The sequence below is a fragment of the Ursus americanus genome, chromosome 3 (assembly GCF_024610735.1).
Source record: "Ursus americanus isolate L20-20 chromosome 3, mUrsAme1.1.p, whole genome shotgun sequence".
In the NCBI taxonomy this organism is placed as follows: domain Eukaryota; kingdom Metazoa; phylum Chordata; class Mammalia; order Carnivora; family Ursidae; genus Ursus; species Ursus americanus.
Genome location: NC_142129.1, coordinates 93263552 through 93289154, shown reverse-complemented (window position 1 = coordinate 93289154; position 25603 = coordinate 93263552). Strand labels below are relative to the sequence as shown.

The 25603-nt window shown below is 43.2% G+C and overlaps 1 protein-coding gene across 3 annotated transcripts in view; it reads right to left on the bottom strand.

The window, feature by feature from the left end:
• Positions 1–25603, bottom strand: part of BLVRA (biliverdin reductase A) — a 43540-nt gene that overhangs the window by 1627 nt on the left and 16310 nt on the right. For all 3 annotated transcript variants that reach the window (XM_087861216.1, XM_045793520.2, XM_045793521.2), the window contains 5 exons: positions 16803–16924; positions 14762–14881; positions 13464–13561; positions 6685–6792; positions 4622–4793 (listed from right to left, as the gene is read on the bottom strand). In XM_087861216.1, coding sequence (XP_087717342.1) covers positions 4622–4793; positions 6685–6792; positions 13464–13561; positions 14762–14881; positions 16803–16924 — 620 coding nt within the window. The remainder of the gene's footprint in view (positions 1–4621; positions 4794–6684; positions 6793–13463; positions 13562–14761; positions 14882–16802; positions 16925–25603) is intronic.

The following is a 25603-nucleotide window of genomic DNA, read 5'->3' as shown; positions in this document are numbered from 1 at the left end:
ATAAAAGAATCTTCAACTTGAGACAATCCTTTCAAATTTTTGCCGATATGCATATGGCATACAAATCGTAAAGCCTAATTTTTGATTTTGCAGCTTTTACTTATTTTAAAACATTTGTATGATCCTATAGTGTTTTGTCTGCATATCATGCACAATTGACTATATAATTTAATATTTTATTATTGCCAAATATTTAAGCCTCTTTCCAATTTTAAATTAATATGGATTTTCTGCATTCAACATTTTCACACATATATACATGCATATATATTTCCTCCCTCTTCTTCTTCTTAGAACAAAGTTCTGGGAAGGAGATGGCTTGTGGGTGGCCTCTAGCTACACCTCTCTGCTTTCCCCTTCCTCTTCTTTTCCTAAAGGGATGAGTCAGGGGGAAGGACAGAGCAATTTTGCTGGACTGTTGTGCTAATGATAAAGTTTTCAGTGTGAGTAGGGAAGGTGTTAAATCTTGAGTACACTTCAGGTTGTCTAGCCTTTCCCTTTCCTGCCACCATTCCTCACATTTCCTCCCTCCTCTTCCTTTGGGCTTCAGTAGGTCAGGCCTGGGCTGGGCAGGTTAGACCAGCATGGCTATAAGGAAGAAGGGAAGCTACCTCTTGGGTTTTTCTGCCTCTACACTGGTGGTCCTTGATAAAGCTTAGGATTTAGGTGTGAGGTTACAGGAAAAGGACCCAAGCAGGTCACTTGACAGTGTTTTGGGTGTTGCAGGCAGCTCAGGGCTGCCTTTGACCCGGGTAAAGGAGTCCTCCCCTTTGGCTGGCCTCACTTAACAAGACCTACGCTGGAGTGTGGAGCTGTATGTTTAAGAGGAAAAGACCTGAAGTACATAAAGGGGGAGCCAGGCCAATACCCATATATGTAGGGAGACATCGGGAGAGAGGTTGATAGAATAACTTCCTTATTTTGTGGTCCTATCTGCTAAAAACTTGAAAAGTCCCTGTTCCCTCATCTCCTAGTCACGTATTTAAGTGAGGATAGTGGGGCGCCTGGGTGGCACAGCGGTTAAGCGTCTGCCTTCGGCTCAGGGCGTGATCCCGGCGTTCTGGGATCGAGTCCCACATCAGGCTCTTCCGCTATGAGCCTGCTTCTTCCTCTCCCACTCCCCCTGCTTGTGTTCCCTCTCTTGCTGGCTGTCTCTATCTCTATCGAATAAATAAATAAAATCTTAAAAAAAAAAATTAAGTGAGGATAGTGAATGTTGGCACTTTACTGCCCGCTGAATGGAGTAGGGCTGAGGATGGGACCGGGTCCACTCAAGTTCTGAGCTGGGACAACACTTAGCTCCAGACATCCCGAACAAAAACACAAGCTTTAAACTCACAGCTTCTCCACTCTTCCTCTCTGTGAAACTTCCATTTGCAAATATCTGCATTGGCCAACTTGGGCAGGGCGCTACCTACAGAAATGCTTCTTACTTCTCACCTTGTTCAACCACATCCACATCCCTAGTACCAGCATGTGTCTGCAAGCCCGGTGGAGGTGGTGATTCCTACCAGTGCTTTCCCCCGGCCCTGAGGGATGAGCAGCCCGGGGAATGCATGGCTTCGGCACTACTCCTGCCAGCTGGCTCCAGCAGGAGAGCTGAAACTTGTAACTCTGCCGTGTACGGACTCTCCACATAAGATTTGGATTTAAAAAGTATTTTGCTTATTTGTACCAAGTGTGGAAACTGCTGGTAAGATGGAAAGAACACGGGCTTGAGAATCTGCTACGTTGGGATTTCCTGGATGACCTTGGGCTCTAAGACCACGACACCTGCCTTGCTGGCGGGTGAGGACGGCCAGAAGGGAAAGACAAGGCCTGGTGTGTTTCCTGGGATATATCTTTCTTGTGCTCTTCCCGTGCATTTTGGGGGAGAAGATGTGACAATTTGGGGACGGGAGACAGGCCTAAGTGTGACTCTCACACAATCACTTAGTTCTGTGCCCTTAGCAAGTTTCTTACCCGCTCTGAGCCTCAGTTTCCCAGGTGATAGTAATAATGCCCACTTCAGAGTTGGTATAAAAAATGTATGAGAAAATCCTTGTTAAAGGGCTCTGTGCCTCACACATGGTAAGCACTCGATAAACATGCACTAGCACTTGCACTGGCACAGTGGGGATTCAAGTAATGGTCTCTGTCCTGCTAGTCCTCTTACTGTAACCTTTCAAGATCATGCCTCCTCTCTTCCCATCCGCAGCTATGGTTCTGCTCTATCCTACTGTGTTGTTGGACGGTAGGTATAACTTAAATTGTGTCTGGAAACAACTGTCAGAGGCTCCTAATGTGTGGTAAGAACCCTAGAAGGACATCGTCTTGTAGCTTTAAGAAAATCTGGCCTGCAGACTGCAACAAGCTTTGGGGGAGAGAGAAGCCCACAGAACCCAAGCATTGCTCCCGGGTACTGTCAGAAGCCAAGACCGCATTCACAGCATAAGATCGCTTTTCTTTGTCACAGGGCACACTATACCAAGGGCCATGTAAGCCAGGCAAGGACCCGTTTGCTTTGAAGAGCTGCAGTTTAGCCAAGTTTTCTATTCTGGAAGTTATTAAAATGATTCATGTATGAATCAATGATAACCTATCAATCAAAAATTCACATTCAGGTCAAAGAATCTAAGAGACAGTAGTTAAATTAGTAAACTACTAAAACTAAGGTGGTTCAATCATCTAAAATTTTTGGTTATGACTTGGATTTTTAAAAATAAAAGATTTTTACAAACTCTTATGAAAAAGTTGGTCTCACTTCTAAAATATTAATTTCCGTGGCTAGTTTTGTTTTAACTGAGTTGACATTTAACATTGTACTAGTTTCAGCCCACAGCTAGTTTATTTTTTTAAGATTTTTATTTATTTGCTTATTTGTTAGAGAGAGAGAGCATGAGCAGGGGGAGGGACAAAGGGACAGAGGGAGAAGCAGGCTCTTCACTGAGCAGGGAGCCCAACACGGGCCTCGATCCCAGGACCCTGAGATCATGACCTGAGCCAAAGGCAGACGCTTCACTGACTGAGCCACCCAGGCGCCCAGCCCATGGCTAGTTTTAAAAGCACCCAGGCTTTAAAAAATTTCATAATGTGATGACAAAAATTAACATTAATGCTGTTTATTCACTGCTTTAACACTGGATACAAATAAGTTTGAGATACTCAAAATATTCTGATGCACCTAAGAAAATTTCTCACGTCCTTCCCTATAACATGAAGTCTTCAAGTTTGAGGAAATGCAAAATGCCAGATGTTTCCTCCACTTCGATTTCCTCCTCAGTGCACACGAATAAGAAGCGAATCGCTTTCCCCGTGCGGTTGTGGTGGTGCGAGATTAAAAGGACAATCGGTGAAGTAGAAAGTGGTATACGAAATTACGGATTTATAATATGGTGTTCGCCATCCGTCCCGACCCCTGCCCTGATGCTTGCCTCCCCTTAGCAATCACGGGAGTCAGTCTCTACTTCCCTCACATCGTTTCCTGTCTGACTCCTACTCAAATTTCAAGACTGAGCAAAGCACCGTTTCCTCTGCGAAGCCCGACCTGACCTCTCCAGGTCCCCCTTTCCTGTGCTCCTGCGGCACCCTGCACGACCTTCAGCTCTGGCTACAGGAGATGCACCCATCTGTGGGGATGGTCCGATCATAGCTGCAATACTTTTCTCTTTTTGTAAATACCCACCTGTTTCTTTTACTACCATGAGACCCACCTACCTGGAAACACGTGTAGAAACACTACAAAACACTTGCTGTTTTAAATATTTTACAGAGCTAAGTGTTTTTCAAGGAAAACTATGAATATGCTTTTGTTTTAAAAGACTTGGTATAGAAAATGAAGAATTAGGGGGCGCCTGGGTGGCACAGCGGTTAAGCGGTTAAGCGTCTGCCTTCGGCTCAGGGCGTGATCCCGGCGTTCTGGGATCGAGCCCCACATCAGGCTCTTCCGCTAGGAGCCTGCTTCTTCCTCTCCCACTCCCCCTGCTTGTGTTCCCTCTCTCGCTGGCTATCTCTATCTCTGTCGAATAAATAAATAAAATCTTTAAAAAATAAAAAAAAATAAAAAAAATAAAAAAAAAAAAGAAAATGACGAATTAGAACATTTTGCGAACAGTATGACCGTATGATATAAAGCTGAGAAACCAAACTTTAAATTTTGGTCACACCGAGGGATGAATATTTGGACCTGTGAAAAGAAGCGAGCTGCGTAGAATGTCAGCGGCAACATCTAGGTAGCAGTTTTGGGAATTCAGTGCAAAATTCTTCCAACGTCACCGTATGTCTGAAACTTTCATAATAAAACACTGGAAAACACTGGGGTCAGGGAGGTGACTGGATTTCTGCTCCTCCCTCTGATACTGCTTACTTGTGCGGCCTAGACAAGCTGCCCAAATTCTGTAAGCCTCTATCTGCTTCCCGGTAAAGGGGCTCATGTTTGTCTTACTTACCTTCCAAGGCTGCTGTGGGGATGAAACGAGGCAACAGAAGCGAAACCCCAGCACCTGTTCTGTCTACAAAAGCAGACGGCCCTTCTAGAGTTGGGGGCGGGGGGCTTAGGCCCTCTGGGCTTTGGCTAGATGGGCCTTTGTGAACACACGACCATGTCTTCAAGTTTCCTGCTCCTCAGTTTCTCACAACTTACCGTTTGTTCTCTGTCTCCAAGCACACGCTCATTTTCATGTATTGATCTTCCTTTCGCTCTTCCAAAGTGGCGGATACGAGAGAAAGCTCCCCGAAGAGGGAGACCAGCCAGGTCAGGCGAGAAATGCCACTGAACGCAGGGAAGCCAAACCGCTCTTCTTCCAACGGGCTAGCTGTGGGGAATGACAAAAACCATGGCAACTGTGGGCAGGGGGCTGTGGCAGGGCAGAGCAACCTTGCCTCCCGGCGTGGGGGGCAAGATGACGACGGATATTTAGAGGCCTGAATGGAAACTCTTTCATAAAACCATCTCTGTTTTTTCCTGTTTATTTAATTCAATTTTGTTAGGAAAATAAGGCATTTTATTGGAAACAGTAGTGAATCTAGCCCACAGGATAATACAAATATTTCAGGCTTCTCATATATATATATGAGATCTATCCATATATGGATATGGATGTATGGTTTACATACAGTAAACATATATACGCTTACGTATACCAACACCTACGCCCTCTTCAGTCGGTGACTTGAAGTCTTGTAAAAGAAGAAGAATCAAGGTATTGTAGCCCCGCCAATCTATATTCCTCCTATAAATACCATATAACCATATAAATCACAGTTTGGGGAAGGTGCCACGATAGCTATGAAGAAAACAGTAATACCTATCGACTATGTCAATATCCAGAAAATCGATACAGTGTTAAGGGTTTTCTTAGTCTTCATAATCTCCTATACAAAAGTACATTCAAAAGAATATTTGTGTGAGACACAGGTGTGGTCAAGATCTTGCTCCTGACTGTCCCCAGCCCAAATTTTAAACATAATCCAAACTACATACACACCTGTTACATTGTTTACACACCAACGATTTCTTGTAAATTTGATACCGACTAGAAATTCGTAATTATGACTATGCTTTAAAAAAGATAAGTTGTAAATAAAACTGTAAGTTTCATGGACAACACGGTTTGAAATCACGAGGACCTAGGTATCAGACTCACAACAGAAAGGTTTCTCCTTCTCAGCTGGTTACCGTCTGCTCTTGTGCTTTCGAGGACAGAGCGGCCATCACATGTCTGAGCCACGACGTCAGACGCCTGAGCTCTAATCTGGCTCTGCCACGGAGCTGTTTTTGTCAGCTTTGTGAAGCTACCCACGTCTCTGATCTTCCTTTTTTCCCAGTGTAATGGGGGCGTAAATACCCACTTTGTAGGATTACCCTATCAATTCACATGAACTAATGCATGTCACGTACTTAGCACAGTTCCTTGGTTATTATCATTGATGATTATTATTTGTTACAACAATCATTAGTTTAAAAGATGAAGGTGGATTTCGAAATCATGTTCCACTGTTATTTTCTGGAAGTTCACGAGGAGATGAATGGTTTTACCACTTAACAGTGCCTGGCCATATCAGGGTTTTGCTTCCATAAGGAGAGCCCTCAGGAGAGGTGCCCACATGCCCTAGGGTATAGCCAGCTAGGGAGTCCGTACAAAGGTAACCCCAAGAGCAGGAGCCTTAAGGATGCTCAATCCTGTTGCTAATGGAGCTACTCAGATAATGACCAAGAGAAATAATCACATACACGGTAGAGTAAATATTCTGGCTGCAGCCAATGTCCTTGTAACTTACTGGAGGAAGAAAGGGGCTGTGCATAACCAATTCGCTCTGCAGAGACAATAAAAATGTTCTCCTCCCCCAAGAACCTGTCTTGGCCCATTTTGAACCTCCTATGGAAAAATAATCTCCAATTTGTTAAGATTTAATGAGGAAAATTCTACACCTAGTAAGTTGGGACAGGAGCATTAGTACATTTCAGATTTCTAACATAATTTTTACCTAAGGCCCACCAAGCACTTAAATCTCATTTGAAGAAAGAAGAAAAATAAGTATTTTTATTGTTTGTGGAAGCGTGGGAAGATAACGTTAAATTGGCCTTCAGTGAGAGAATCTGGAGCAAAATGAATCCAAACTAACGTCCCAGAGAACTAGGAAAGAACCCACTCGCGGGCCAGCCTCACCAGGTCCACATGACCTGTGATCCCACCTCAAACTGACCTGTGAAGAGAAGGGACCCTTTCAGCAGGTCTTTCCCCACCACTTCTTTTTTCAGGAATGCAAACTCCTCCATCAAGAGTTCAACATGCTCCTCATGCAACACCTTCCCTGTCGTGACAAAAATTGGAGGAAAAAAAGGCAGTCATCATCGGCTGTGTATAGCTGTGCGTCCCAGATTCTAGGTCCGTCTTCCCACAGCACAGGACACAGAGACCGCAGAACCCCCCGGGATACCACTGCGCCCTTTCGTACCCCGCTGCAGGTGTGCCAGTTCTAGGCTTGCAACAGAAACCAAAATCTAAGAAAGATGGGCTCCACCTGCCCCAGAGGCAAGAGGAGATCGGGCAGTGTCTGAGCCGAGTGTTAATTTCTCTTCTAGCCAGAAGGGGGCAGTGCAGCCCTCAAATCTACAAAACAGAGCCACTAGGAACTGGGGGGACCGGAGAGAGCTAAAATTAGACTCTTCATTCCAAAGAACTGGAAGAACCAAGTGATTTTTCTCAAATTACCCAGGTTGGAGGGAGGATAAATAATATATTCACAACTAAAATTTTGGATTATAAAATAAAGCTGTTAGAAATTTTTGCTCTGGTACCTTTTTCTTATCTAGGCTAGAAGTTGCATAAAATACCAGAACTATCTCCCCCTCTTCGATAGCTCTTTATTTTCAACTAGTCTCACATGCCTATTTTTTTCATATATATTCCCCCCATATTACCGACCTCTTTTGTCCACAAAACGAAAACAAAACAAGGAAAAACTTAAAGCACGATTAAAGCTCTTTTGTTCAAGTATGTTTTGCTTAGTATTTCCCTTATTTTTATTTATTGATTTTTATATCTTTATGGCTTATTTACTACTTGTTACAAGTTTGTACCCTTAAACATTATAACTATTTCCCCCGCACACATCCTATCCCTTGGTAATCAACCATTTCACTGGTCTTTTTACAGGTCTGACTTTCTAGACTCCACATATGGGTGATATCACGTAGTGCTTGTCTTTCTCTGACTTAGCATGTTGGGCTCAGGAACTACCCATGTTGTTGTAAATGGCAGGACGTCCTCCTTTCCCATCACTGAATATTCCACTTTGTGTGTGTACCATACTTTTTAAAAATACTCCTCTGTTGATGGGCACTTGGGTTGTTGCTATTGTGAATAATGTGGTGATAAATAGGGGAGTGCATGTATCTTGTCAAAATCCCACTTTCATTTTCTTTGGATAAACACCCAGAAGTGAAATTGCTGGAGTGTATGGTAGACCTATTTTTAATTTTTTGAGGAACCTCCGTAGTTTCCCGCTAACAGTGTATATGACCATCCTTTTCACCTTTTACCGGCACCTGTTGTCTCTTTTCTTCTTGCTAACAGCCATTCTAATGGGTGTGAGGTGATGATAACTCACTGGGGTTTTGATTTGCATTTTCCTGATTCGGGACACTGAGCATCTTTTCGCGCACATTGGCCATGAGTCTGGAAAAAATACTTAAGAACTATTTTGTGATTCAGTATAAAGTGTGTTTAAGATCTATACTTTCACATAAACACAGAGGGAAATCTGGGACACTGGGAGATGCTCCTGGGACACTGGCCATTGCTTATCCCAGCTTCACAGAAAACTGCAGAATGTGGGGGGCTTGTTCTCGCACCTTATGAGTAAGCAGGCGTATCGCCTGAATCTCTAGAGAGTTAGGTGTGTGGGAGAGTGAGATTCCTTCGGGCCACTACCTAGCCCATGAATGTGGCAAAGAAAGCTTCTTACAATAAGCGGAAGCTTCTCTCCGGTGGTGGTTTTATCCATATTTATATGCCTATGAGGGGACCTGGGCATCTGGGAAGTTGGACCACGTTCTGGAGCATGTTCGATTCTCTTCAGAACTATTTTTATATTTCCATTTCTGTATTTCCGTATCCCTGGTCATTAAATAATTTTTTCTATCTTTCATCGCCTGGGTGGCTCAGCTGGTTGAGTGTCTGACTCTTGATTTCAGCTCAGGTCGTGATCTCAGTGTTGTGGGACTGGACCCCGTGTTGGGCGCCACGCTCAGCATGGCGTCTGCTTGAGATTCCCTGTCCGCCTTTCCCCGGCCCCTCCCCCCACTCATGTTCTCTCTAAATAAATAAATAAATAAATATCTTAAAAAAAGACTTTATCAAAGATGTGGTATATATCTACAATGGAATATTACTCAGCCGTCAAAAGGATAAACATCTTACCATTTACATCGACATGGATAGAACTGGAGTGTATTATGCCGAGTGAAATAAGTTCAATAGAGAAAGACAATTATATGGTTTCACTCAAATGAGGAATATAAGAAACAGCACAGAGGATGATAGGGGAAGGGAGGGGAAACTGGGAAGAAATCAGAGAGGGATACAAACCATGAAAAACTCTTAACCATGGGAAACAAACTGAGGGTCGCTGGAGGGGAGGTGGGCAGGGGGGTGGGGTAACTGGGTGATGGGCACTAAGGAGGGCACGTGATGTGATGAGCACGGGGTGTTATATGCAACTGATGAATCGCTGAACTCTACATCTGAAACTAATGATGTGCTATATGTTGGCTAATTGGATTTAAATAACAAATAAGACTTTATCTTTCAACTGCATCTTTGCTTCTTTTTCTCTCATTCACTCAGTGATCTATTGTGATAAACACACGTGGTAACCACAGCACACACACACACACACAAATTCATATACACATGTTCCTAGATCTTTCTATGGATCACACCTAGAGTACAAAGCTTGATGGCAAAATAGAATTTGTTGCACTGCTGCTGGGAACATAAACTGGTGCAGCCAGCACAGGAAACAGCGTGGAGTTGCCTCCAAAACTTAAAAATGGAGCTACCACACGATCTGGCAATCCCACGTCTGGGCACTTAGCCAAAGGGAATGAAAACAGTAACTCAATAAGGTATCTGCACCGTCCTGTTCACTGTAGTAGTATTTACTGAGACAGGGAAACAACCCCAGTGTCAACTCATGGCTGACTGGGTAAAGAAAGGGTGACATAAAGGTCCCCTGGCATGTTACTCAGCCATAAAAGAGAAGGTAATCTTGCCATTTGCAACAAAATAGGGGGATCTTGAGGGCATTATGCTAAGTGACATAAGTCAGAGAAAGCAGCACACGATCTCACTTACGTGTGGAATCTAAAAACAAACAAACAAAAACAAAAGAAGCCAGCAAACTGACAGATACGAACTGGGCGAACTGGGCGGATACAGAGAACAGATTGGTGGCTGTAAGAGGTAGGGGGTGGGGGGGTGGGCAAAATAGGCGAGGGTGGGCAAAAGGTCCAAACTTCCAATTATAACTGGGATGATACTGCCATGGAAATACAATGTACAGCATAGTAACAGTAGTTAGCACTGTACTATATACTTGCAAGTTGCTAAGAGAACAGACCTTCAAAGTTCTCCTCTCAAGAAAAAAACTGTAACTGTGTGGTGATGGGTGTTAACTTATTGTGATGATCATTTTACAATATATAAAAATATGGGATCATTACACTGTATACCCGAAACTAATATAATGTTATATATCAATTATATCTCCATTTAAAAATTAAAAAAAAACCATTCACCACTAAATGGACCTCAGCTCCTTGGAGAAATGGCTAAGGGCACCGCTGAGGCAGAGAAAGTACACAAGGAACACAAACCAGTTGATGCCGGAAAGCAAGGAACTGCTCAAAGAATAATGGAAATATGATTACATGACACAAGAGCTAGCGATGAAGAGGTCCCCACTAATCACATATGAAACAATTTTAATATCAAAACAAAGTGGACTATAATGCATTTAATTAAAAAAGGAAGCCATGAATCAATCCATGTTGATATAAATTCATAAATGAATAATCAGAAAGTGTGATAAATAACGGATATTTATCAAGTTTCAAACAACCTCCCCACAAAATAATCGTGAATACAAAGGGATAAGAAGTAACTTCCAGTGTAGAAACCTGGCAGACACCCCCTTAATCCAATGATATAATTATTAATGGACAAACTGAATGGGACGCCGCTTCTTTCACTTGGAAGAACACAGCACTGGTTCTACAATGTTCCTGTGAAGGTTGCCTACGCTGAATCTAATCACGAAGACACATCAGATAAACCCAAATTTAGAACATTCTACAAAATAACTGGCCTGTAATCTTCCTGACTACCAAGGAGACTAAGGAACTGTCCAGAGCTGAGACCGTGTGATGTGTCAACTGAAGACCATACGTGGTTTTAAATTCAATCATTTTGCTCTAAAAGATGTTATTAGGAAAACCGGGAAAATTTGAATGGGGTCGGAATCTCTAATCTGAGGCTTAGATGACAGTATGTAATTTCCTCAAATTTTTCCCCATTTTTTTAAACTGAGGAGTGTCACATATGATTATATATGTTTAAAGTGTACAACCTGTTTTGTGAGCATATACGCTGTGGAGTGATTACCAAGGGAAAGACAACACGTCCATCACCCTGCACAGTTAACTGTGTGTGTGTGTGTGTGTGTGATGAGAATGTGTAAGGCCTACTTTCAGCAACTCGCAAGCATATTAATTATACTTACGTGCTGTACATTATATGCTCAGAACTTAACCTTTTTTTTTTTTTAAAGATTTTATTTATTTATTCGACAGAGAGAGACAGCCAGCGAGAGAGGGAACACAAGCAGGGGGAGTGGGAGAGGAAGAAGCAGGCTCCTAGCGGAGGAGCCTGATGTGGGGCTCGATCCCAGTACGCCGGGATCACGCCCTGAGCCGAAGGCAGACGCTTAACCGCTGTGCTACCCAGGCGCCCCCTCTTTTGTTTTTTAATGACCTTGACCATGCTGAAGAATATTGCTCAGGCATTTTTGTAGAATGCCCCTCAACTGGGATTTTTCTGCTGCTATTTTCATGATCGCACTGAGGCTATGTTTTGGGGGGAAACTACAGAGGTAATGGGCCTTTCTCATCATATTACATTGAAGGTGCATCTTCTTACCATGACTTACCACTGCTCATGTTAATTTTAGTCAACTAGCTGAGGTAGTGTTTGCTTTCTCCAGTGTAAAGTGTATTCTTTCCCCTTCTTTCCGTATTCACTCTGGAAGGAAGTCACTAAGGGCAGGATATTATCTTTCTGGAGAAACTTGGCCTATTTTTTTGCAGAGTGTTCCATGTTCTAGTTTGCTTGATTTTTTTTACAGTGTCCTTTAATATGGTCCTTTATCCGTGTTTTACCTGTAAATCTCAATTATATGGTAGATGCTGTGTACATGACATCAGATGGTCTGTGATATCAGATGGACCCATGTCAGCAATCATTTGGTTAGGATGATAACAACAGAGTTCTTCATTGTAAAAGTACATTTTTTTCTTTGCGATTAGCAAGAAATCTATGGGGTATTTAGTATCTTGTTCTTTGTCCATAGACATCTGTGCCATGAGAAAAGAATACCAAAGGTGATGGCCTCAAAGCTCCTCTCACTCCCATCCATAATCGTCTATCGGCTCCTTCACCCAACGCCTCCTAAAGGCCTCCTCAGTTCTAGGCAGCGTTTAGCGCTGGGCTCACCAAGGGGAAAGATGGGCTCTGTTCTTCAGAGTACATCCCAGGGCTACAGAGTGCTACGAGAGTTCCAGCAAAGTCCCAGCAGTCTACACTAGTGACCAGCGCAGGGTGCTTTCTTTGGTGATTTTCATGTAAGTGTTCACCATACGTGGCTTATGTATTAAAGATTTTCAATAGCAAATGTTGAAACAAAGAGTCTGTTTATTTAACTAGATCCTGTAATCCCTAAATATTCTCGTTAATTCTTGCTGCCTCCATAAAGGGACTTGCGGGGGGAGCGTAAAAACAAAAATCTCTGGAGGGCAGTATGGCTTAAAGGAACGATGTCAACTTCAGAGCCGGAAAGGATTGAATTCAAATCTCATTCTCCCAGTTCGGAATCATGTTACCAATTTTGTAATCTGGCACAAATTACTTAACTTCTCTGAAGCATGGATGCCTTTACATAAGGAATTACGTAACATTCCTTTACGTAAGCCAGAGAAAAGAACCTACCTCCAAGGGTTTCTAGGAGAATTAAAAATAAAATGACACATAAAGTGCTTAGTAGAGTTCCCAAGTGGCTGGTATATAGTAAATACTTGATAAACGATACTCCTCTTAAGAAACAACACAACCGGGGCGCCTGGGTGGCACAGCGGTTGAGCGTCTGCCTTCGGCTCAGGGCGTGATCCCGGCGTTGTGGGATCGAGCCCCACATCAGGCTCCTCCGCTATGAGCCTGCTTCTTCCTCTCCCACTCCCCCTGCTTGTGTTCCCTCTCTCGCTGGCTGTCTCTATCTCTGTCAAATAAATAAATAAAATCTTTAAAAAAAAAAAGAAACAACACAACCTACAGAGTATGCAGATAAGACAATCAATTACTCTGATTTGGACATTTTTCCATTAGCAATGCACGTAACGTAAGAATAACAGCAGAATAATATGCCACTAGCGTAAGTCGAAGCTAATTCATACTTTTCATGAGCGTAAAAGAAGCTGATAAGTTTCTAACAGAAGTTTGCCAATTCCCACTCGTCCCTCTACCCTGCTGGCCCTCCACGCGCACCCATTATGCGTGCCTACGGTACAGGGGATGGCTAGGGCGCTGGGAGCCCACAGGACATATCTGACACAGGCTTACGTTTTAAAGGCCTAAAGATGGTGCCAAAGACATCTTAGAGGCAGAAACTCTAAAAGAGGGTCTGTGTTCGACAGACAGAACATACGTCACCTTTCTGCTCAGCCAGCTTCCACAGGTCCTGTGCTGCTGCCCAAGACAGTGTCATGGGATATTCCACAAGGACGTGTTTGCCAGCATTAAGGAACTGCCTTTGGAAAAAAGAGACAGAGAGAAAATACGCTTCAAGTAAGCGTCACTAAAATGCCCTGCATGCCAGAGAATGGGCTGTTCTAAAAACATATATGTCTCTGCGTCACGAAGGAATGCAGAGCATCAGGGCCAGAGGATAAGGAGGAAGAACTGTACTTCTGTTACTTTCTACTGTGCTGACGAGGCGTTCTAGGTGTGTGTTAATTTGAACACTCATCCATTCACCTACTCGTGTATTCAACTAGGTACTCTTGGCCGGCTACTCTGGAGGAGAAACAGAAGACATCAACGTGTACATCACGTGACAGCCATACCCGTGAACAGCCAGCTCCGCCTGACGCCCCCTGAAAGATTCCAGTAACATCTGGAAGATGCGTAGGCGTTTTCAGGAGCAACAAGCAAGATGAAGGCATTTCACTCTGGGCAGCATATGGAGGCTTGGGTGTTGAATGGAGACTTGCCCATCTGGGTAATACGTGGCAGGGGAGTAACTACCGGGAGTGGGGGGAAACCAAGTCAGAAAAGTAGCTGAGAGCCTGACGCTGAGGAACCTAGAATGTTGTGCTCCGAAGTTTAGATTTTATCCTCCAGATACTCTTAAGGTACAAACATTTATAAGAGGAGAATTACGAAATCACCTTTTTAAGGAAATATGCTCTGGGCTCAAAGAAGGATAAAGGGAACCAAGGAAAGGAGTTTCTTTCCACACTAGAGTTGAAGTGACAAGGAGGGAGCAGCTGACTCCCGGGGAACGGCGTGGCTGGCAGCTGCAATTTACCGTAAGGACCTGGAAGGGAAGTGAGATTCGGGGAAGAGGCTGGAACTGCCCTGTTAGCTGCCAGGTCATGCGTGGGGCTCCTCCTCCCAGGCTCAGCCCCGCCCAATGCTTGAAGGACTCTAGGCTTGGCATCTGAAGGTGGGGCAGGGGACGGGTCACTTCTCTTGCTCTGTCATGTCATCTCCCCCCCTCCGATGCCACCACTACGTTCTTTCCTCACTTATCTCATGGCAAAAAGAGTTCATAGGAAAGGAACTCTCAGAGAGATTTAAAATGTGAAAAGCACAAAGGACAGAGTTGGCACCACTGTAACTTACCCCTTCAATTATTAACACTTCTTTGCGAGGTTTCGGCTTGCCCAGTCATTTCCAAATTCCTTCACTACTGTGCAAGGTCAGGACTGCCTACGTTGAAAACCCACCTGATATAGTCCTCATGGCTGGAGCTTTCGCTGCAGATATAAGCAACCTCAACCTCTTGACTGGAGAGAGCATCTTCCAAAGAAATCTGCTGGACTTCATCAATGTTCCCAAGCTCTCGTCTATTTGAGAATAACAAAACTGTAACTCAGAAGTACACAGAATGTCACATAAAGGGACACCATCCTTCTCCTCTCCTCCCAGTGATGTCCTGGTCACCAGCTTTTGGAAATGAAGAAATTAATTCCCTCCCTCCCGCGTCCAGGACATTTTCCACCACAGGGTGAGAAAAACAGCCTCAGGGTTTAAGTCAAGAGACCCGGGGGCGCCTGGTGGCACAGTCGTTAAGCGTCTGCCTTCCGCTCAGGGTGTGATCCCGACATTCCGGGATCGAGTCCCCCATCGGGCTCCTCCGCTGGGAGCCTGCTTCTTCCTCTCCCACTCCCCTGCTGAGTTCCCTCTCTTGCTGGCTGTCTCTCCGTCACATAAATAAATAAAATCTTAAAAAAAAAAAAAAGAGACCCGCACTGTTAACAGCCTGAATGACATGGCAATCTTTGAATTTACTCCATCTCTAAAATAAAGGCAACTGATCTCCTTTCATCCCATGAGACGCGGTCTCTATGATCACAGCCGGCTCCAAGCACTCGGCCGAGCGCTCTGACTGCCAGACTTCACTCACAGTCTAAGAGAAGAAGGAAGACACATGTAAACATATAATATCAACCAAGATTAACAAGAGAAATGTCGTGTTTGGGGGTTCAGGTGGGTAATTCAGTGAAGGCAAGGCACATCTCATTTCGGGTTTCAGAGTGGGGTTCCTGGGGAGATGGTAGGACTTAGCAGGTAGGCGATGAGAAACAGAGTATGTGAGAAGGGGAACAGTGTGAGAAAGGCAGGGGTGAAGTAAAGCAAGTATGAGCTGGCCATCTTCCCACATGACTTGAGTCGTTCAGGGGTTGCCACTGTATCAGTCATGGCAGCCAGCTAGCAGAGGACTGGAGTTCAAGGGACAAGGAGAGGCCCCACTTCAGCCTGGAGCCCAAGCGCTGTGTTCAGTCCAGCCTCAGGGAGGGGTGCGACGGGAGTTACAGTGCTGGTTAATAATAATTTCGATCTCCTATTTCTGTGCAAAGATTGACCAAGGGCAGATTCCTACCACTTCCGGGTTTCTCTAGTGCCCCAGAGGGTCTGTGTGGACCATCTCAATAGTTAATCATGCTTTGATTTCTCGAAAGCACTACAAAGCAGAGAGGGGTGCCTAAGTAGCTCCCCCCCTTCTCCTCAGCCCACACACTTGCCCACATCTTGTCCACAGTGCACACTAATCAGTCACATTACAGTGTTAGTTTGGTGAGTGGCGTAAGTGAGGACGCGGTGAGCGGTGGAGGAAGGTGCTGACTGAGTGCGGGTCAGAGAAGAAACAGGGTGGGAAGTTTGGTTTTGACTGAGTTATCGGAGAGAAATGAAGTTACAGGAGATAAAAGCGAGGCTCAAAATTATCAAAGGGAAAAGAACACACGTTGCTTAGATGATGGGCTTTGGAATCAGTAGACCTGTATCCAAACCCAGGTCTTAGACTTGCTGGCTGTGTGGCCACAGGCAAATTACGTAACCTCTCTGTGGCTCAGTTTCTTTATCTGTGAGGTGAGGTTGATAATGGTATCAATGTCAAATAACTGGTAAGGCTTTCCAGCCCAGGGCCACCGCAGGGACCGCTACCATGGTGACTGATAAATGATTAACTGGCACCCCTGCTGGCCTTCTTCAGGCCAGCCCGCCATGTGTTCACTGTGGCCCTTCTGTAGGCATCAGGCCCTGCTCTCATCTTCCTTGCCTTTGTCTTCGCAGGCTGACTTGCTGTACCTCCCAGCTGCGGATCTGGCACCCCAGCTCCCAGCCCCACCCCAACTTGAGATCTCGTGGGGCTGACCCTGAGCGTGAACGCGGTTCTCTGGAATGACCCAGAGCCGGCTCTCTCTCTCCTGGGCCTGGAGAATCTCTATGTCCCAAGCCCTGGTCTTGCCAGGCATGACAAGGCACCTGGACACGAAGCCAATCAGGTTCAGGAATGCCGAGGAAGCATGTGGGTTCCGCAAGTCCCTGATCCGCACGGAGCCGGCCCTGCCAACGCCAACCACCACCACTCCGAACTTCCTCTCGGGCTGAAACACAAGGGACCGAGGTAGGATTTAAAAACAGTCACTGCATCTGGCAGAGAACAGCAAAGCAAAGACATGTCAGCGGGACCAGTCAGAGTCTAGACAAGGAAGGAAAGGAGTCAACCCAGAACACACCAGAAGCCATAGCGTACAAGGGTGGAACGAGACACCCCCTGAAATGAGGGCTCAGGGGGAAGTCAGCTCCACCCAAGACATAATTCTACAGGAGCTCTGACTGTGTCATCCACAGAGAAGGGTCCTCACGTTCGCCGTTCCATTTAGACTGCCACCTCTCCAAAGATGAGATCTTCCTCTGCAAGTCGTACCTCTGTTCTCCCTGAATCCTTCCTCCAGTGGACATGCAATCTGATACAGCGAGGAGACATTCAGGGCCACAGCTGCTTAGAGATGCTGGCATACAGGACACAGGGCAACCCATGAGCTGTCACCTTATTCAGACTCCCCGCTACAGCCTTCTGAGTTCCAACCAGGTTCACTCCCACTCTACTGGGGAAGCTTCCCTGGTATTCGGGTATACTGCTGGGGGCTGGGTGCAAACAGTGTTAGAGTGAAAAGTCCAGTCCCTTCTTAAGGTTACAGAGCCACTCAATTCATCCAAACTGATAAAATTACCTCTACACCTCCCTCAAACCCAGTTCTCCTTGGATGTCTCTGAGTAAGTGGGAATGTCATCTCGGATTCACCCCTCCCTGCCACCTGTGAGATCTGTCTGTCACCATTTCCCACCGATTCCGCCCCTTCCTGTGTCCACTGCTCTAGGGTTGGCCCAGGATTTCTTTGCCTAAATCACCACCCGGTCTGACTCCTTCTGATCTCATCCTTCCCACGCATGGGCCACAGGCCGCCAGAGCAGCTGCTTAAGATAAAAACTAAGTCCGTTCCCTGATTAAAACCCTTCATTTTCCCAACTGTTATCGACGGACCATGTCCTTCCAAAATTCATATATTGAAACCCTAACCCCTAGCAGGATGGTATGAGGAGATGGGGCCTTTGGGAGGTAATTAGGATTAGATGAGGTCATGAGGTAGGAGGACCCAGGAATGGGATTAGTGCCCTTAGACGAGTCACAAGAGACCTTGCTTCCTCTCTCCGCCCAAGTGTCAGCAGTCTGCAGCCTGGAAGACAGTCCTCACCAGAGCCTGACCATGGAGCCGGATCTCAGACTTCCAGCCTCCAGAACTGTAAGATACACGTTTCTGTTCTTTATCAGCCATCTGGTCTATGGTACTTTATCTGCTTTATCATCACAGCCCAAACCAAGACACCAGCTAAAGACAGAAAAATACTGAAGTCCAAGTTCTTTAAAAAAAAAAATACTGTATCATTAGGCTGTACACCTGAAACCAATATATTATTATATGTCAACTACATCTCAATTAAAAAAATACTTTAAGATGAAAAAAGGAGCCTCTTTGCCCCTTGGTGTTCATGGAACCAAAAACAAAAAATTTTCCACTTTCTACCCCAGCCCCTCCCCCAAGGTATATTTCCCTCAGACCCTCCCACCTCGATAAATGCTACCACCATCCACTCAAGTTGCTCAGGTCCTTAAACTTGGGAGTTATCCTTGCCTTTTTTGTCTGTCCCACATTCCATACCCAATTCACCAACAAACTGCCAAGATCCATCCATAAGCCTTCTATCTACTCCTGTCCATCTTCCTTGCTACCCCCTAATCCAAGTCACAATCTCATCCCTTGGACTGACTGTTCTGGTAACCTTTATAACTGGTTCCCCTGCTTCACTCTTTGCCCTGTTTTGTCTAGTCTTCATATAGCAGCAAGAATGCTCTTTAGATTAAATATAATCAGATAATTATCTGACCCTCCCTACCTGCCTCCCAGCTTACAACTCTCTGGAGGCCACCTATTATACTCAGAAGTAAACCCAAACCCCTTGCCGTGGTCTACAAAGGCCTTCGTGATCTGGCCCCTGCCTATCTCTTAGCTCATCTCCTGGCCCTCTCTCTCTCATCATACTGGCCTTCTTCCTGCTCTTTTAGCATGTGATAGTCATTTGCACCTCAGGGCCTTTGCATGTATGGTTTACTTCAAAAAGTGTCAGGCTCCAGGGATGTACTGTGGACAGACCCTGATCTTAACAGAGATTTTAAAGAAGGGAGAGAGCAAACAAGTCGACACATGAATAAACGTCAAGAGACTGTGCATTACCAGGATAAATGAAGTGGGGTAAAGGGAACAGAGGGAGATTATAGGAGGGGGTGCCTTGGTTTTGAAGGGGTGGTAAGGGAAAGCCTCTCTGAGGAGGCAGCTTTGAACAAAGACCTGAATAAACTGAGAAGGGGAGCCACACAATTATCTGGGGGCAAATGGGGCAGAGGCATTCTTTCAAAGGCTTCAAGGGGGGGGGGAGCAGATACCTGCAGGGCTTGGAAATAGTGGATATAATCATAAAACATGCAACAATGTAAGTCTTGTAATATCTCAAGGAAGTCTTGAGATAACTGGGTGATGGGCATTAAGGAGGGCATGGGATGGAATGAGCACTGGGTGTTACAGAAGACTGATGAATCACTGACCTCTACCTCTGAAACTAATAATACATTATATGTTAATTAATTGAACTTAACTTTTTAAAAAAAGGCAATTTAAAAACAAGCAAGCAGAAAGGCCAGACTTTTAAAATAAAAACAAACATTTTAGTTGGCTACGTTAAAAAAAAAAAAAAAGGAGAAGAACATTAAAGCTGTCTGGTATCTCCCATCTCTTATCTTAAAGCGTTTCTTCTTTATACAACACTTATCATTTACAGATTTTAAAACCATTTTTGTCTATAAAATAAACAAAATAAATATTTAATAAATAAAGAAGGAAGTAAGTAAGTAGGAAAATCTTTACCAAAGACTTCTTTTTTTTTTTTTTAAAGATTTTATTTATTTATTCGACAGGATAGAGACAGCCAGCGAGAGAGGGAACACAAGCAGGGGGAGTGGGAGAGGAAGAAGCAGGCTCATAGTGGAGGAGCCTGATGTGGGGCTCAATCCCGTGACGCCGGGATCATGCCCTGAGCCGAAGGCAGATGCTTAACTGCTGTGCCACCCAGGCGCCCCTTTACCAAAGACTTCTTAAGCAAATCTACCACATTTGCACCTCCGTGGTATTGTCTCTGTCTACTTCTTCTGGTCACCTCTCCCACTGCGTGCTTTACACTTCTGACTTTCCAAACAACTGGAAAGTACATAAAACTTCGTATGTTTGCTACCTCTAAGCCCTTGGAAATCCTGTGTCCCTTGAGCTCCTCCCTACCGCCCACCTGTACACCTTCAAACCTTTCAAGACCTGGGCATTTTATGAAGCCCTTTCTGATGGTATTGGTTAGATTGTTTTTCGCACCTGATAAAATTCACCCTGTTAGTGTACATTTCTATGAGTTTTGACCAACATACAGTCACATTACTCCCACAAATCAAGATCTAAGACAGTTCTATCACCCTCTTCCAAAATGACCTGTGCTCCTTGGTAGTCAAACCCTACTCCCACTCCAGGCAACCACTGCTTGCCTACCATCTCAACAGTTTTGCCTTTTCCAGAAAGTCCTATAAATGAAGTCATCCAATATGTAGTCTTTTGACTCTGGCTTCAACTTAGCACAATGCATTTTTTATCTGTGTTGTTACCTGGATCAGACAGTTCTTTCTTTTTATTACTGAGCAGCAATAGTCCATTGTAGGACTATACTGGTAGGTTTATCCACTTGGCAAACGAAGAACGTTTCTGATGCTCCCAGTTTGAATGACTTCATCATTCACTGTATTATGAATAAAGCTGCTAGAGTCAGTCATTGACTACTTTTGTTGTCAACATAGTTCTTATTTAACTTGGGTACATACCTGGGTAGAAGAGCACCAGGTCATATGTTAAGTCATATGTTTGAGACTTACATTAAGTCATATGTTAGGTTTGCGGGGTTATATGTTAAGTGTAGGTTTAACTTTATGAGAAATCGCCAAACTGTTTACCCAAGTGAACCCTGGAATGACTATATGTAGAGTTTTGCATTCTCCCCACCGATGGTGGAGTTCAACATTCTCACCAACATCTGGTACTATCAGATTTTTCTCCTCCTTTTCATTTTAGCCTTCATAATTGGTATGTTGTGGTATCTGTGGTTTCTACCGACATTTCCATGACGAGTGATGTCGAGGGTGGTCTCATATGCGCTTACGTGCCGTCTGTATATCTACATTGGTGAAGTGTCTCTTCAAAATCTTTTGCAAACTTCTATTGGGTTTTTTGTTTTCTTCTTATTTTTTAGAGTTCTTGATATATTTTTGATATTGAAGTCATTTGTCAAATCCGTAATTTGTAGTCGGTAGCATGTCTTTTCATTTTCTTAAGAATGTCTTTTGAGGAGCTAAAGTTCTTCATTCTGATGAAGTTCGACTTATCAAAAAAAATTTAATGTATCCTACAAGGACATAAAAACTTTTTCCTATGCTTTCTTTTAGCAGTTGTACAGTTTAAGGTTTATAGTTTTAGTTACTTCATGTTCTGATTTGAGTTATTTTTTGTATATGGTGTAAGGCATGAATCGAGGTTCTTGTAAAAAATTTTTAGGTAGAGAGGCAGCCTCTCGAATGTGTGTTCCACAGGCCACATGGACTTTGCCTACAGTGAAGCAGAGGTATGCCAGGCTTGTGTGTAAATACAGCCAGACTTCACCCCCAGCTCATGTGCCACCTGCTCTGGAAGCCATGAGGTTTTTTTTCTTTTCCTCTTTGCATATGACATCCAATTGTTCCAATGAAAATTTGTTGAGAAAAACTATTTTTTTTTTTCTTTGAAATGCCTTTGCACCTTTGTGGTATTGTCTCGATTGTTGTAGTTTATAGTAAGTTTTAAAATCAGTTACTGTCAGGGGCGCCTGGGTGGCCCAGCGGTTAAGCATCTGCCTTTGGCTCAGGGTGTGATCCCGGCATTATGGGATCGAGCCCCACATCAGGCTCCTCCGCTAGGAGCCTGCTTCTTCCTCTCCCACTCCCCCTGCTTGTGTTCCCTCTCTCACTGGCTGTCTCTATCTCTGTCGAATAAATAAATAAAATCTTAAAAAAAAAAAATCAGTTACTGTCAACCTTCCAACTTTTTTTTTGTTTTCCAAAATTCTAGTTCTCCTGCCTTTACATAAAAATTTTAGAATCAACTTGTCAATTTCTACCGAAAAGAAAAAATCTGCCAGGATTTTGAATGGGATTACTTCGAATCTACAGATTAGTGTGGGAAAAAATAAATATCTTGGAATAGTGAATCTTCAAATTCATGAACATGGTATATATCCCCATATATTTAGGTCTTCTTTGATTTCTTTCATTCTATCATTTTCAGTGTATGAATCTTGCACATATTTTGTTAAATTTATTCCCAAGTCTCTTATGATTTTTAGTGCTATTATAAATAGTATTTTTTAGTTTCCACTTCTAAATTGTTTATTGCAAATACATAATTGATTTCTGTCTATTGATTTGGATCTTGTAAACTTGCTGAACTCATCATTTCTAGAAGCTTTATTTGTAGGTTCTGTCAGGTTTTCTACATAGACCATAAGTCAGACATAAAGAGAGATGGTTTCGCGTCTTTCTTCCCGATCTGCAGTGTTTCATTCACTTTCTTGCCTTATTGCAAGGGTAGGTCTTCCACTATGATTCTTAGGTTAGTGAGAGCAGACATTCTTGCCTACTTTCTAATCTTCGGGGGAAAATATTGGGTCCTTAACATGAAAAATGACATTAGCTGTAGATTTTTTTTATAGATACCCTTTATCAGGATGTGAATATTTCCTTCTATTCATATTTTGCTGAGATTTTTAAAAACTATAAATGGTTTAATTTTATCAAATGCCTTTTCTGATTCTATTGATATGATCATTTAAATTTTTCTTAAATCTGTTAATATGGTAATACCGTTCATTCCTAGGATAAACCTCACTTGGCCATAATGTATTATCCTTTTTACAGACTGATGATTCTGTTTGCTAAAATCTTATTAAAAATGTTTGCCTCTATGCTCATGAGAGTTAGTGGTTCATAATTTTCTTATATGTGGAGTGATTCCTAGGATAACTGAAAGTATTGCCTTTTTTTTTTTTTTTAAAGATTTTATGTATTTTTGTGAAAGAGAGAGTGAGCACAAGCAGGGGGAAAGGCAGAAGGAGGAGACTCCCCACGGAGCAGGGAGCCCAACGCGGGACTTGATCCCAGGACCCTGAGATCATGACCCAAAGGCAGACCCTTAACCAACTGAGCCACCCAGGCACCCAGACTATTGTCTTTTATACTGCCTGTATAAAATATATCAGTTAAATCCACTAAAGAGCTGTCTTTTCTTTAAGGTACTAACTCCAATATTTGAGATACATGTCCTTAAAATAGATGTCCCTTATCCAAAAAAAAAAAAAAAAAAAATTACTGCTAAGTTTCTTGGTTTATGGCAAGATAAGAAGCTACTTGCATATTTAAGGTAAGTGATATTCTTCATTAAAAACTATGATATGATCCATTTAAAACTTTCAGAATAATTCATAGAAAGTATATTAAATTACACACTGAATGGCTGAACTACTAACTATAGATATTTATACGTGAAGCAGCTCTTTTAAGAAATTAGACCCACAAATATGTCTGTCTTGGTATAATATACATAAATGAAATGAATAAAGCTTGGAAGACCAATGTTCTGTTAGAATCTTTAAAAATCACACAATTAGTAATCCATTTGTGTTTACAATATTCATATATATAAGCTTAAATTTTAAAAACCTCTGTACGTGATGAAGTGATATATTTATATATATGTTAATATATATGAGTGCACTATTATTTAAAAGCCTTTCCTAAAGTCAAACCCTCCTCTTCAGCTGCAACAACTTTTCATGTCTAACTGTTGACACGTGGAAACCCCTCTGGTGAAGGACAGGAGACAGTGATAAAGGACCCAACTAAAGCCATTAATCCAAGTCTTAGAATTGACTGATATCTTCATCTGCACCTTCCCCACCCTAACCACCAAGCCCATCAACCATAAAATGACCCATTTCATCCCATTTAGATTGTTTACTTGTTTCTCATCATTTTTTTTCAATTTCCAATTAATACCTTTGTTTTGTGATCACTTTTTAAAATTTAAATTCAATTAGCCATCTTATAGTACATTATTAGTTTCGGATGTAGTGTTCAATATTTTATCAGTTGTGTATAACACCCAGTGCTCATCACATCATGTGCCCTCCTTAATGCCCATCACCCAATTACCCCAACCCCCTACCCACCTCCCCTTCAGCAACCCTCAGTTTGTTTCCTATAGTTAAGAGTCTCTCATGGACATATCCAAAAAAAAGAGAAAGGACCCAAGTTAATACAATCATGAATGAAAGGGGAGAGATCACAACCAAGAGCAAGGAAATAGAAACAAGTGTTAGAAGTTATTATCAGCAACTATATGCCAACAAACGAGGCAATCTGGAAGAAATGGATGCATTCCTGGAAACTTATAAACTGCCAAGACTGAAGCAGGAAGAAATAGACAATCTGAACAGACCAATAACCAGCAAGGAAATTGAAGCAATGATCAAAAACCTCCCCAAAATCAAGAGTCCAGGGCCTGATGCATTCCCTGGGGAAGTCTACCAAACATTCAAAGAAGAAATAATACCTATTCTACTGAAGCTGTTTCAGAAAATAGAAATGAAAGGAAAACTTCCAAACTCGTTCTATGAGGCTAGCATTACCTTGATCCCAAAACCAGACAAAAACCCCATCAAAATGGAGAATTACAGACCAATATCCCATATAAACATGGATGCAGGGGCGCCTGGGTGGCACAGCGGTTAAGCGTCTGTTTTCGGCTCAGGGCGTGATCCCGGCATTATGGGATCGAGCCCCACATCAGGCTCCTCCGCTATGAGCCTGCTTCTTCCTCTCCCACTCCCCCTGCTTGTGTTCCCTCTCTCGCTGGCTGTCTCTATCTCTGTCAAATAAATAAATAAAAAATCTTAAAAAAAAAAAAAACATGGATGCAAAAACTCTCACCAAAAGACTAGTCAATAGGATCCAACAGTACATTAAAAGGATTATTCACCACAACTAGTGGGATTTATTCCTGGGCTGCAAGCGTGGTTCAACACCCACAAATCAATCAATGTGATACACGACATTAATTAAAGAAAGGACAAGAACCCTGTGATCCTCTCAGTTGATGCAAAAAAGTATTTGACAAAGTACAGCATCTTTTCTTAATTAAAACTCTTCGAAGTGTAGGGATAGAGGGAACATATCCCAATATCATAAAAGCCATCTACAAAAAGCCCAGAGCAAATATCATTCTCAATGGGGAAAAACTGAGAGCTTTTCCCTTAAGGTCAGGAACATGACAGGGAGGCCCACTCTCACCACTGTTGTTCAACATAGTACTAGAAGTCCTAACATCAGCAATCAGACAAGAAGAAGAAATAAAAGGCATTCAAATTGGAAAAGAAGAAATCAAACTCCCCTGCTTTGCAGATGACATGATACTTATGTGGAAAGCCCAAAAGACTGCACCCCAAAGTTGCTAGAACTCATACAGGAATTCAGCAACGTGGCAGGATACAAAATTAATGCCCAGAAATCAGTTGCATTTCTATACACTAACAGTGTGTCTGAAGAAAGA